The sequence below is a fragment of the Callionymus lyra genome, chromosome 1 (genome assembly GCF_982586985.1).
Source record: "Callionymus lyra chromosome 1, fCalLyr1.hap1.1, whole genome shotgun sequence".
Lineage (NCBI taxonomy): Eukaryota > Metazoa > Chordata > Actinopteri > Syngnathiformes > Callionymidae > Callionymus > Callionymus lyra.
Window position 1 is genome coordinate 235,676 of NC_141818.1, and position 15,379 is coordinate 251,054.

Consider the following 15,379-nt stretch of genomic DNA (forward strand, 5'->3'; position numbering starts at 1 on the left):
GATTTCAATCATGTCACATGATTTCAATTATGTCACATGATTTCAATCATGTCACATGATTTCAATTATGTCACATGATTTCAATTATGTCACATGATTTCAATTATGTCACATGATTTCAATTATGTCACATGATTTCAATCATGTCACATGATTTCAATTATGTCACATGATTTCAATCATGTCACATGATTTCAATTATGTCACATGATTTCAATTATGTCACATGATTTCAATTATGTCACATGATTTCAATTATGTGACATAATTGAAATCATGTGACATAATTTCAATCATGTCACATGATTTCAATTATGTCACATGATTTCAATTATGTCACATGATTTCAATTATGTCACATGATTTCAATTATGTCACATGATTTCAATCATGTCACATGATTTCAATTATGTCACATGATTTCAATTATGTCACATGATTTCAATCCTGTCACATGATTTCAATTATGTCACATGATTTCAATCATGTCACATGATTTCAATTATGTCACATGATTTCAATCATGTCACATGATTTCAATTATGTCACATGATTTCAATTATGTCACATGATTTCAATTATGTCACATGATTTCAATCATGTCACATGATTTCAATCATCATGTGACTCGTGAACTTCTTTCTTTTGTCCTCAAGATGAACTCAACAATGTACCTGTAGTTTCTCTGTTGTGACACTAGGGGCGCCAGGAACTACATGATTGAAAGTTATTTGATGAAGTTTCTGCTGGAGCTGCTCAGGATCACGTGTCATGGATCAGACGAGCTGCAGATCTTCATAATCTCTGCTTCTAAGACCTTCTATTTCATGCTGGTTAAGCGTCTCTGCTGGTTCATTTCATCTGAGAGTGTTGGACGACGAACTCACGACACAAATACTGACATTATAATAATCATTGGTACATCAAATATATAATAATATCCAACATTTCATTAACGTCAACGACTCGCCTGCAGAAAATGTTCTCGACTGAACTCGTGTCTGAAGACAGTCAGTCGTCGGTGAATAAAGCTCTGATCGTTCATGCGTAACAATATATATATAGAGAGCGTTTATCTCCTCTGGGTCTTCATGTGTGTGTGTGTGTGTGTGTGTGTGTGTGTGCGTGTGTGTGTGTTTTATGTGAGTGCAGCAGCAACACAATTATAATTGAAGCTCATACAATTCTGCTATAATCAAATGAATATGTGATCATTAATGTAAGTAAGTAAGTCATTTTTATTTATACAGAACTTTTCCAGACCAGGGTCACAAAGAACTTAAACAATCAAAACAATATTCAATAAAGTATATACTTTAAAGATCAAGATAAAACTGAGAACAACACAGGAGTTCCAGAAAATCAAGGAAAAGTCTGAACAAATAGAAACGTCTTAAGATGTTTCTTAAAGGAGTCAGTAGATCATCAAACACAGATGTTTCTTGAAGGAGTCAGTAGATCATCAAACACAGAGATGTTTCTTGAAGGAGTCAGTAGATCATCAAACACAGATGTTTCTTGAAGGAGTCAGTAGATCATCAAACACAGAGATGTTTCTTGAAGGAGTCAGTAGATCATCAAACACAGAGATGTTTCTTGAAGGAGTCAGTAGATCATCAAACACAGATGTTTCTTGAAGGAGTCAGTAGATCATCAAACACAGATGTTTCTTGAAGGAGTCAGTAGATCATCAAACACAGATGTTTCTTGAAGGAGTCAGTAGATCATCAAACACAGAGATGTTTCTTAAAGGAGTCAGTAGATCATCAAACACAGATGTTTCTTGAAGGAGTCAGTAGATCATCAAACACAGATGTTTCTTGAAGGAGTCAGTAGATCATCAAACACAGATGTTTCTTGAAGGAGTCAGTAGATCATCAAACACAGATGTTTCTTGAAGGAGTCAGTAGATCATCAAACACAGATGTTTCTTGAAGGAGTCAGTAGATCATCAAACACACATGTTTCTTGAAGGAGTCAGTAGATCATCAAACACAGATGTTTCTTGAAGGAGTCAGTAGATCATCAAACACAGATGTTTCTTGAAGGAGTCAGTAGATCATCAAACACAGATGTTTCTTGAAGGAGTCAGTAGATCATCAAACACAGATGTTTCTTGAAGGAGTCAGTAGATCATCAAACACAGATGTTTCTTGAAGGAGTCAGTAGATCATCAAACACACATGTTTCTTGAAGGAGTCAGTAGATCATCAAACACAGATGTTTCTTGAAGGAGTCAGTAGATCATCAAACACAGAGATGTTTCTTAAAGGAGTCAGTAGATCATCAAACACAGATGTTTCTTGAAGGAGTCAGTAGATCATCAAACACAGATGTTTCTTGAAGGAGTCAGTAGATCATCAAACACAGAGATGTTTCTTAAAGGAGTCAGTAGATCATCAAACACAGAGATGTTTCTTAAAGGAGTCAGTAGATCATCAAGCGCAAAGAGAGAGAAGATCGTTCCAAAGCTTAGGAGCAACAGCCTGAAAAGATTTCTCTCCTCTGGTCCAGAAGTTCAGGAACCATCAGTAGATTCTGATCCTCAGACCTCAGAGCCCGAGCTGGGGTATAAGTCTGGATCAGATCATGAAGGTCTGACCATGAATAGATCTGAAAGTAAGAACCAGAATTTGATCCTGAAAGAAACTGGAAGCCAGTGAAGAGTTTGAAGGAGAAATGTGAGTTCTTCTACTAGAGCGGCTCAGAGTTCTGAATCAACTGCAGACGAGACGATCCTTCTTGTTAAGACATGAAAACAAACTGTTACAATAGTCCAGACGAGAAGAAACAAACACATGGATTATAAGATCCAGATCATGTTCCGACAACATTTTCCTAAGTTTAGAGATTTTTCTCAGTTGAAGGAAACAGTTTCTGGTCAGTTTTCTTCAGTGTTGAACAAGAGACATGTCTTTATCAAACACAACACCCAGGTTTCTCAGGCTCAGTTTGACAGACTGACCTAAGTCACTCAAGTACTGACTCAACCCTGGAATCTTATCATCAACAATCACCAGTGTTTCAGTTTTGTCCACATTTAGCTGTAAAGTGTTTTCACTCATTGTTTGATTTCTAGCAACAATTGACTAAGTTCAGCCTCTGGGGCTCAGTTGGATCAAAAGAGCAGTAGAGCTGGATGTCATCAGCAAAAATGTGATAAGAAACATCTGGAAATCTCTGAATGATTTTACCGAGGGGAATCAAGTACAGCAAAAACAATAAAGGACCCAGAACAGAACCTTGAGGGACTCCACACAACAGATCTGCCGATTCAGACCTCATTTGATTGGCAGATACACTAAAACTGCGCCCAGAAAGGTAAGATGAGAACCATTCTAACACAGACCCAGACAGTCTTCATCCCTCAGTCTTCTCAGCAGGATCTGGTTCAACTGTGTCAAAGGCTGACAACAGATCCAACAGAACCAGAACATCATGATGTCACTGGACACTTTCAGTAAGACTGTCTCCGTAGATGTTTACGGAAGCCAGACTGAAACTTCTCATGGATGTCGCTCTGATCCAGGAACAGCTGCTCAGACACAACCTTCTCAAAGATCTTGGACAAGAATGAAGATTAGAAATAGACCTTAAGTTAGTCAGTCGGGTCTAAGCCTGGCTTTTTGAGCAGAGGCTCCACAATGGCATGTTTAAATGCATTGTTAAAAACCCCTGTGGAAAGGGAGAGGTTCACCATATTGGTAACCCAGGGGCCAATTACATCAAATACTTTGATAAAAAGCCTACAAGGAAGGATGTCATCTGAGCAAGAGGAGGGTTTCATCTTGTTCACTAGTGATGAAATATCACCCAAAGATACAGCAGTGAAGGAGGACCAAGAGGAGGAGAGGGGCTCAGAGACAGCAGAGTACAAAAGAGAGATTTTCTCTTTGATCAATTTAATTTTGTCAATGAAAAATCTCAACAATCATTGCTGTCAGCTTCACAGAAGACAGGCGTGATTTGAGGAGCAGGAGACACGAGAGAATTAATCGTGTCAAACAACACTTTGGGGTTTTTCCTATTTGCTGCTACCAGTTTTCTGATGTAATCAGATCTAGCAGTTTCTACCATCTCATTGTAAGAAGTCATCAGATCCCTAATGTGTGTGTCATGTGATCATTAATGTGTGTGTCATGTGATCATTAATGTGTGTCATGTGATCATTAATGTGTGTCATGTGATCATTAATGTGTGTCATGTGATCATTAATGTGTGTGTCATGTGATCATTAATGTGTGTCATGTGATCATTAATGTGTGTCATGTGATCATTAATGTTTGTCATGTGATCATTAATGTTTGTCATGTGATCATTAATGTGTGTGTCATGTGATCATTAATGTGTGTCATGTGATCATTAATGTGTGTGTCATGTGATCATTAATGTGTGTTATGATGTTTTGCTAATAATTAAACTAATAAGTTTGAGTCGCAGTCATGACAGGCTTTGATGGTCCAACAGCTGAAGGTCAAGAGGTCAAGTGTGACTGCAGGTCAGAGGGTCAAGTCTCATTAAGAGAAAGTTAAGAGTTGACATTTGTCGGAGCAGCTTCTGTCTCTATAGTCATCACCTGGACGAGGTCAAAGGTCAGATGAGAAGTCAGGACATATGTATCTACGTTGTGTTGAAACAACTTCAAGGTCACTGTGTGTCTCGTGATGAAGAAATGATTTGAAAATGAAAAACTATTTGAGTAAAAAGTCGAAGAATCAACACGTTTGAGTTTTTTATGAATCAATTGTATTTCTGTCTAATGTTAGTGTAACATCTTTATTTTGACCTTTTCTCGAACACATGTGAACAAGATTTCAGTATTTCTTTGTCTTTTCTAAGTCTTTTTGCCGTGTGTATGCGTGTGTGCGCGCGCATGCGTGTGTGAGAGTGTGTGTGTGAGAGTGTGCGCGCGCCTGTGTGTGAGTGTGCGCGCGCCTGTGTGCGTGTGTGCGCGCGCATGCGTGTGTGAGAGTGTGTGTGTGCGTGTGTGCGCGCGCCTGTGTGTGAGTGTGTGTGCATGTGAGTGTGTGTGCGTGAGAGTGTGCGCGCGCCTGTGTGTGAGTGTGCGCGTGCATGTGTACCTGAGTTCGCGGTCTTCTTCATGCTCCTGGTTCTGATGACTGGACTGGATCTTCTCGCTGCTGGATCGTTATGAGGACCGTGAGGAGTGAAGAAGATCCGCTGATGACGCTGATGATGACGAGGATGATGATGATGAAGAAGATGCTGATGATGATGAAGAAGACCTCGATACTCACTCGAGCTCGTGACGTGGACCGTGAGCGCGCGAGGGGCGGAGACTGTAGTGTCGCGTCATTCACGCACGAATGTGCGACTTTAAAATGATTTAAACATTAAAAAACGTGAAATATCAAATATATAAATATAAATATATAAATACTCAGACAACATTCGAGTACTTTGTAACTTCTACACATTGTTTCACAATCGTTTTGTTAATCTTCATGTATATCTTAAATCATTCTTTGTTGAGGAAGAAAATGAAACAAGTCGAACTAAAGAAAACAAATGTTACACAAACATGTTCAATCTTTTTAAACGTTTGTTTTTCTTTCGTTCTTTTATTTTCTCTCGTTTTAACTTTTAAATCTTTATTTTAACTCGCTAACAGTCATACAACAGTACTTTGTCTCCACCGCCCGGCGAACATTGGAATTACATGCAAGGATGTGACGTGTTGCGATGAAGCGAACGTTATTTAAACTTTATTGACATTAAAACTATTGACACAGTTTGAAATGTGATACTTTAATATAACCGATAGAGGGCGGCAGACAGTCAGTTAATTCAGGCTGCCCGGACTTTCCGACACAAACACATACACACACTCACACACGCACACACAAATACACACACACTCGCGCGCGCACAAACTCACTTTTATTTTCACTTTAATCATAACATCACGTTTCCTGCTTTTGTCCTTCAGTTTTCTCTTGTTGTGATAAATGATCGAATCACGTTTGAACGAGAATAAGTAAATCATTTATGTTTTTACTTTTCCAGACCAGGGTCACAAAGAACTGAATCAAAACAATATTCAATAAAATAAATACTTTAAAGATCAAGATAAAACTGAGAACAACACAGGAGTCTCACAGAATCAAGGAAGATCACAAATCAAAGTGTGTTGAGATGTTTCTTGAAGGAGTCAGTAGATCATCAAACACAGATGTTTCTTAAAGGAGTCAGTAGATCATCAAACACACATGTTTCTTGAAGGAGTCAGTAGATCATCAAACACAGATGTTTCTTAAAGGAGTCAGTAGATCATCAAACACAGATGTTTCTTGAAGGAGTCAGTAGATCATCAAACACAGATGTTTCTTGAAGGAGTCAGTAGATCATCAAACACAGATGTTTCTTGAAGGAGTCAGTAGATCATCAAACACACATGTTTCTTTAAGGAGTCAGTAGATCATCAAACACAGATGTTTCTTGAAGGAGTCAGTAGATCATCAAACACAGATGTTTCTTAAAGGAGTCAGTAGATCATCAAACACAGATGTTTCTTGAAGGAGTCAGTAGATCATCAAACACAGATGTTTCTTGAAGGAGTCAGTAGATCATCAAACACAGATGTTTCTTGAAGGAGTCAGTAGATCATCAAACACAGATGTTTCTTGAAGGAGTCAGTAGATCATCAAACACTGATGTTTCTTGAAGGAGTCAGTAGATCATCAAACACAGATGTTTCTTGAAGGAGTCAGTAGATTATCAAACACAGATGTTTCTTGAAGGAGTCAGTAGATCATCAAACACAGATGTTTCTTGAAGGAGTCAGTAGGTCATCAAACACAGATGTTTCTTGAAGGAGTCAGTAGATCATCAAACACAGATGTTTCTTGAAGGAGTCAGTATATCATCAAACACAGATGTTTCTTGAAGGAGTCAGTAGATCATCAAACACAGATGTTTCTTAAAGGAGTCAGTAGATCATCAAACACAGATGTTTCTTGAAGGAGTCAGTAGATCATCAAACACAGATGTTTCTTGAAGGAGTCAGTAGATCATCAAACACACAGATGTTTCTTGAAGGAGTCAGTAGATCATCAAACACAGATGTTTCTTAAAGGAGTCAGTTGATCATCAAACACAGATGTTTCTTGAAGGAGTCAGTAGATCATCAAACACAGATGTTTCTTGAAGGAGTCAGTAGATCATCAAACACAGAGATGTTTCTTGAAGGAGTCAGTAGATCATCAAACACAGATGTTTCTTGAAGGAGTCAGTAGATCATCAAACACAGATGTTTCTTGAAGGAGTCAGTAGATCATCAAACACAGATGTTTCTTGAAGGAGTCAGTTGATCATCAAACACAGATGTTTCTTGAAGGAGTCAGTAGATCATCAAACACAGATGTTTCTTGAAGGAGTCAGTAGATCATCAAACACAGATGTTTCTTGAAGGAGTCAGTAGATCATCAAACACAGATGTTTCTTGAAGGAGTCAGTAGATCATCAAACACAGATGTTTCTTGAAGGAGTCAGTAGATTATCAAACACACATGTTTCTTGAAGGAGTCAGTAGATCATCAAACACACATGTTTCTTGAAGGAGTCAGTAGGTCATCAAACACACATGTTTCTTGAAGGAGTCAGTAGATCATCTAACACAGATGTTTCTTGAAGGAGTCAGTAGATCATCAAACACAGATGTTTCTTGAAGGAGTCAGTAGATCATCAAACACAGATGTTTCTTGAAGGAGTCAGTACATCATCAAACACAGATGTTTCTTGAAGGAGTCAGTAGATCATCAAACACAGAGATGTTTCTTGAAGGAGTCAGTAGATCATCAAACACAGATGTTTCTTGAAGGAGTCAGTAGATCATCAAACACAGAGATGTTTCTTGAAGGAGTCAGTAGATCATCAAACACAGAGATGTTTCTTGAAGGAGTCAGTAGATCATCAAACACAGATGTTTCTTGAAGGAGTCAGTACATCATCAAACACAGATGTTTCTTGAAGAAGTCAGTAGATCATCAAACACAGAGATGTTTCTTGAAGGAGTCAGTAGATCATCAAACACAGATGTTTCTTGAAGGAGTCAGAAGATCATCAAACACAGAGATGTTTCTTGAAGGAGTCAGTAGATCATCAAACACAGATGTTTCTTAAAGGAGTCAGTAGATCATCAAACACAGATGTTTCTTGAAGGAGTCAGTAGATCATCAAACACAGATGTTTCTTGAAGGAGTCAGTAGATCATCAAACACAGATGTTTCTTGAAGGAGTCAGTAGATCATCAAACACAGATGTTTCTTGAAGGAGTCAGTAGATCATCAAACACAGATGTTTCTTGAAGGAGTCAGTAGATCATCAAACACAGATGTTTCTTGAAGGAGTCAGTAGATCATCAAACACAGATGTTTCTTGAAGGAGTCAGTAGATCATCAAATACAGATGTTTCTTGAAGGAGTCAGTAGATCATCAAACACAGATGTTTCTTGAAGGAGTCAGTAGATCATCAAACACAGATGTTTCTTAAAGGAGTCAGTAGATCATCAAACACAGATGTTTCTTGAAGGAGTCAGTAGATCATCAAACACAGATGTTTCTTGAAGGAGTCAGTAGATCATCAAACACAGATGTTTCTTAAAGGAGTCAGTAGATCATCAAACACAGATGTTTCTTAAAGGAGTCAGTTGATCATCAAACACAGATGTTTCTTGAAGGAGTCAGTAGATCATCAAACACACATGTTTCTTGAAGGAGTCAGTAGATCATCAAACACAGATGTTTCTTGAAGGAGTCAGTAGATCATCAAACACAGATGTTTCTTAAAGGAGTCAGTACATCATCAAACACAGATGTTTCTTGAAGGAGTCAGTAGATCATCAAACACAGATGTTTCTTGAAGGAGTCAGTAGATCATCAAACACAGATGTTCCTTGAAGGAGTCAGTACATCATCAAACACAGATGTTCCTTGAAGGAGTCAGTACATCATCAAACACAGATGTTTCTTGAAGGAGTCAGTAGATCATCAAACACACATGTTTCTTGAAGGAGTCAGTAGATCATCAAACACAGATGTTTCTTGAAGGAGTCAGTACATCATCAAACACAGATGTTTCTTGAAGGAGTCAGTAGATCATCAAACACAGATGTTTCTTGAAGGAGTCAGTACATCATCAAACACAGATGTTTCTTGAAGGAGTCAGTACATCATCAAACACAGATGTTTCTTGAAGGAGTCAGTACATCATCAAACACAGATGTTTCTTGAAGGAGTCAGTACATCATCAAACACAGATGTTCCTTGAAGGAGTCAGTACATCATCAAACACAGATGTTTCTTGAAGGAGTCAGTACATCATCAAACACAGATGTTTCTTGAAGGAGTCAGTAGATCATCAAACACACATGTTTCTTGAAGGAGTCAGTAGATCATCAAACACAGATGTTTCTTGAAGGAGTCAGTAGATCATCAAACACAGATGTTCCTTGAAGGAGTCAGTAGATCATCAAACACAGATGTTCCTTGAAGGAGTCAGTAGATCATCAAACACAGATGTTTCTTGAAGGAGTCAGTAGATCATCAAACACAGATGTTTCTTGAAGGAGTCAGTTGATCATCAAACACAGATGTTTCTTGAAGGAGTCAGTAGATCATCAAACACAGATGTTTCTTGAAGGAGTCAGTAGATCATCAAACACAGATGTTTCTTAAAGGAGTCAGTTGATCATCAAACACAGATGTTTCTTGAAGGAGTCAGTAGATCATCAAACACAGATGTTTCTTGAAGGAGTCAGTAGATCATCAAACACAGATGTTTCTTGAAGGAGTCAGTAGATCATCAAACACAGATGTTCCTTGAAGGAGTCAGTAGATCATCAAACACAGATGTTTCTTGAAGGAGTCAGTAGATCATCAAACACAGATGTTTCTTGAAGGAGTCAGTAGATCATCAAACACAGATGTTTCTTGAAGGAGTCAGTAGATCATCAAACACAGATGTTCCTTGAAGGAGTCAGTAGATCATCAAACACAGATGTATCTTGAAGGAGTCAGTAGATCATCAAACACACATGTTTCTTGAAGGAGTCAGTAGATCATCAAACACAGATGTTTCTTGAAGGAGTCAGTAGATCATCAAACACAGATGTTTCTTGAAGGAGTCAGTAGATCATCAAACACAGATGTTTCTTGAAGGAGTCAGTAGATCATCAAACACAGATGTTTCTTGAAGGAGTCAGTAGATCATCAAACACAGATGTTTCTTGAAGGAGTCAGTAGATCATCAAACACAGATGTTTCTTGAAGGAGTCAGTAGATCATCAAACACACAGATGTTTCTTGAAGGAGTCAGTAGATCATCAAACACAGAGATGTTTCTTGAAGGAGTCAGTAGATCATCAAACACATAGATGTTTCTTGAAGGAGTCAGTAGATCATCAAACACACAGATGTTCCTTGAAGGAGTCAGTAGATCATCAAACACAGATGTTTCTTGAAGGAGTCAGTAGATCATCAAACACAGATGTTTCTTGAAGGAGTCAGTAGATCATCAAACACAGATGTTTCTTAAAGGAGTCAGTAGATCATTAAACACAGATGTTTCTTGAAGGAGTCAGTAGATCATCAAACACACAGATGTTCCTTGAAAGAGTCAGTAGATCATCAAACACAGATGTTTCTTGAAGGAGTCAGTAGATCATCAAACACAGATGTTTCTTGAAGGAGTCAGTAGATCATCAAACACAGAGATGTTTCTTGAAGGAGTCAGTAGATCATCAAACACAGATGTTTCTTGAAGGAGTCAGTAGATCATCAAACACAGATGTTTCTTGAAGGAGTCAGTAGATCATCAAACACAGAGATGTTTCTTGAAGGAGTCAGTAGATCATCAAACACAGATGTTTCTTGAAGGAGTCAGTACATCATCAAACACAGATGTTTCTTGAAGGAGTCAGTACATCATCAAACACAGATGTTTCTTGAAGGAGTCAGTAGATCATCAAACACAGAGATGTTTCTTGAAGGAGTCAGTAGATCATCAAACACAGATGTTTCTTGAAGGAGTCAGTAGATCATCAAACACAGATGTTTCTTGAAGGAGTCAGTAGATCATCAAACACAGATGTTTCTTGAAGGAGTCAGTAGATCATCAAACACAGATGTTTCTTAAAGGAGTCAGTAGATCATTAAACACAGATGTTTCTTGAAGGAGTCAGTAGATCATCAAACACACAGATGTTCCTTGAAGGAGTCAGTAGATCATCAAACACAGATGTTTCTTGAAGGAGTCAGTAGAGCATCAAACACAGATGTTTCTTGAAGGAGTCAGTAGATCATCAAACACAGAGATGTTTCTTGAAGGAGTCAGTAGATCATCAAACATAGAGATTTTTCTTGAAGGAGTCAGTAGATCATCAAACACAGATGTTTCTTAAAGGAGTCAGTTGATCATCAAACACAGATGTTTCTTGAAGGAGTCAGTTGATCATCAAACACAGATGTTTCTTAAAGGAGTCAGTAGATCATCAAACACAGATGTTTCTTGAAGGAGTCAGTAGATCATCAAACACAGATGTTTCTTAAAGGAGTCAGTTGATCATCAAACACAGATGTTTCTTGAAGGAGTCAGTAGATCATCAAACACAGATGTTTCTTGAAGGAGTCAGTAGATCATCAAACACAGATGTTTCTTGAAGGAGTCATTAGATCATCAAACACAGATGTTTCTTCAAGGAGTCAGTAGATCATCAAACACAGATGTTTCTTGAAGGAGTCAGTAGATCATCAAGTGCACAGAGTGAGAGAAGATCATTCCAAAGCTTAGGAGCAACAGTCTGGAAGGATTTCTCTCCTCTGGTCCTGAAGTTCAGGAACCATCAGTAGATTCTGATCCACAGACCTCAGAGCCCGAGCTGGGGTGTAAGTCTGGATCAGATCATGAAGGTCTGACCATGAATAGATCTGAAAGTAAGAATTTTATCCTGAAAGAAACTAGTGAAGAGTTTGAAGGAGAAATGTGAGTTCTTCTACTTGAGCGGCTCAGAGTTTTGTATGAACTGCAGGCGAGACACATCCTTGTTTACACACAAAATAAACACAATAGTGTTAACGACACAAACACATTATAATGTTGTGACATCATTTACGTTTGTTTTCTCACTTTAACAGTTTGTGGTCAGTTTTGTTCAGTGTTGAACTCGAGACATTTGTCAAACACCAGGTTCCTCAGCTTAAGTACTGACTCAACCCTGGAATCTTATCATCAACAATCACCAGAGTTTCAGTTTTGTCCACATTTAGCTTCAAAGTGTTTTCACTCACAGTTTGATTTCTAGCAACAATTGACTAAGTTCAGCCTCTGGGGCTCAGTTGGATCAACAGTAGAGCTGGATGTCATCAGCAAACATGTAGAAGAAACATCAATATTTGACCAGACGAATCAAGTACAAACAATAAAGGACCCAGAACAGAACCTTGAGCTGCTGGTGATCAACTGTGTCAAAGGCTGAGGACAGATCCAACAGAACCAGAACATCATGATGTCACTGGACACTTTCAGTAAGACTGTCTCCGTAGATGTTTACAGAAGCCAGACTGAAACTTCTCATGGATGTCGCTCTGATCAAGGAACAGCTGCTCAGACACAACCTTCTCCAAGATCTTGGACAAGAATGAAGATCAGAATTAGACCTGAAGGTTACTGAGGTCAGTTGGGTCTAAGCCTGTTTTTTTAGCAGAGGCTCCACAATGGCATGTTTAAATGCATTGTTAAAAACCCCTGTGGAAAGGGAGAGGTTCACCATATTGGTAACTCAGGGGCCAATTACATCAAATACTTTGATAAAAAGCCTACAAGGAAGGACGTTATCTGAGCAAGAGGAGGGTTTCATCTTGTTCACTAGTGATGAAATATCACCCAAAGATACAGCAGTGAAGGAGGACCAAGAGGAGGAGAGGGGCTCAGAGACAGTAGGGGTTCCAAACAAAGAGAGATTTTCTCTTTGATCAATTTAATTTTGTCAGTAAAAACCTCAACAATCATTGCTGTCAGCTTCACAGAAGACCGACGTGATTTGAGGAGCAGGAGACACGAGAGAATTAATCATGTCAAACAACACTTTGGGTTTTTCTTATTGGCTGCTACCAGTTTCCTGATGTAATCAGATCTTGCAGTTTCCACCATCTCATTGTAAGAAGACATCAGATCCCTGAGGTGAAGTCTATGCACCTCAAGTTTAGTGGACGTCCAGTTCCATGATCTTTTTTTGTCCAAGGGCACCGTTTTTTCTGAACTTGAGCTCGATTTAACAGGTTTGATTCAGTATTTCAACACAATGACCAGTGAAACAGTGAATCAAATTGTCCACGTCTGGACAGTCATCAAAGTGTAGCGCTCCCCTTACCAGGATAATGAGGGGAGGGCTTTCGGGTCCGTTAACTTAATTAATATATAAATCCCCTTGAACCACTATAGGTAAATAATTATAAAAGCACACCACGCAAGGTTTAAATTCAAAACTTAGATTTTAGTTAATAATAATAATAGCAATTTTCAAATACAAACATAAACCGGGATTGCAGAAAAACAAACCCAAATTCCAAAACAACCCGTATGTACATCCGCGATTTACACAATCAAGGGCCCACACTCACACACACACACACGAGCACGGCCGGCTCTTTAAAGGTCCAGGGCGTTGCAGGCCTGAAGCGTGGGGGGCTCCGTAATCCAACGAAAGTGTCCCTCCTTCCAGTGGAGTGGGGAACAATATAAAAAAAATGCAGTACCTTTCAGCGTAGGTATGGGCGGGGGTTCGTCGGTGGGGCGCTCCAGCACCGCGTCCGCGCTTCCCGCAGGTGCGCTCACGGACTAGTTGTTGACGGCCACCGCTCAGGTTCAACTGTGTGAGCTGAACCCTCGTCACCACACGTGAGTCGACGATGTTTGGGAACTTCGAGTAACCTCTCCAGACTTCGTGTGGAAGTCCACGGCGCAGGTAACAGCCGCCCAGATTCTCGTGTTGACAATCCACGTTCGCCACCCTTGTCCGTTCCGTTTCACGGTATTTCCCCCTCTTGTCAACAGCCCCCGACACACATCCACTTCACCCTCTACCACCGGTATTCTGCCCGTGTTCCCTCGGCAGGGGCGGGCCTATAATCTCCGCCACCTGCGCGCACACCTGCGCGCACACCTGCGCGCACACCTGCGCGCACACCTGCGCGCACACCTGCGCGCACACCTGCGCGCACACCTGCGCGCACACCTGCGCGCACACCTGCGCCATCAATTATTCCATTAACAAAACCCCACCCCCAACAAAAGTCGCAATACATGAATAAATATAACGCATTCCAATAAACCATTTTAACTCATAATTTATAACTTAAATTATCACAGTTAGAACATTATATTGATATTATTCATTTTACTAATTATATTACTATTTACTTTGACTGGGTTACAAAAGGAAAGACGGTCAAACATAGCAGAAAAACTGTCTGCAGTATCGGCTGAGATGACACGCCTCTGAGACCTAACTTTCAAAGGCTTAGGTTCAGGGATGAAGTCCAGGTTCAACAAGAGAAGGATTAGATGAACATCATGTACAGATACATTAGAAATGTTCAGGCCAAGAGTAAAAAGTAACTTTTTGATGAGTGGGTTCAGAAACATGTTGCTCAAAATTAAAGGCTTCTGTTAAAGTTCAAAGTTCTTTAGCAGAACAAGATGTGACGTCATCAACATGAAGATTAAAGTCTCAAGAATAAGAACAGATTTGAATATTGGAAGATAAGAAGTCACTGAAGTCAAGAACACTGAAGGACCAGGCGGTAGATTGACACACAATAGAAAGGTCTTGTAGAACCAAGATCATCTGAGACTCAAAAGAAGTGAATTCCTGTGTTTGAATCACTTTCTCTCTATGTCAGGGATTTTCTCCCAGACGATCGTAATGAGAACAGAGACGTGTTTGTATAACAAACAGAGTCAGAATCCAGTTTTTCCCACCAGCAAGGAGTGGAGGCGTTTTTCACGTCTCATCCCAAACCACTTAAGAACCTCTTTCCTCGCTGGCTTTCAATTCCATAGTTCAGATGATGACCCACTTCCTGGACGCAGCCAGCAAAGACCGGTTTCCTGTATGAGTCAGTTCACGGTCAGTGCAGTGTCAGACCAACTTTCACAAACTGTCATTTCTTGAGAAACAAGACATTCCTTCCAGCTCATAGTGAGCCACAGCGAGCATGAATACATGTTTATTGTGATAAAACTATAAGCAAAATAAATTCTGGGGGGCGCCGTAGTATTACTCTGCGAGGCCCTGTAGTATTACTCCGTGAGGCCCGTAGTATTACTCTGCGAGGCCCTGTAGTATTACTCCGTGAGGCC

At 39.5% G+C, this 15,379-nt stretch overlaps 1 protein-coding gene across 3 annotated transcripts in view; it reads right to left on the bottom strand.

Moving 5' to 3' along the window:
- Positions 1–14,099, bottom strand: part of septin9b (septin 9b) — a 55,699-nt gene extending 41,600 nt beyond the window's left edge. For 2 of the 3 annotated variants that reach the window (XR_015710739.1, XM_087786594.1), the window contains exon 1: positions 5,082–6,004. Coding sequence is in view for 1 of the 3 variants with exons in the window: in XM_087786594.1 (XP_087642720.1) it covers positions 5,082–5,103 (22 nt within the window). In the remaining 2 variants the exon portion in view is untranslated. Of the gene's footprint in view, positions 1–5,081; positions 6,005–13,773 lie in introns of those variants that run through there. The other variant, XM_087786607.1, reaches the window with a different exon arrangement.
- Between the last annotated feature and the right edge of the window lie 1,280 nt (positions 14,100–15,379).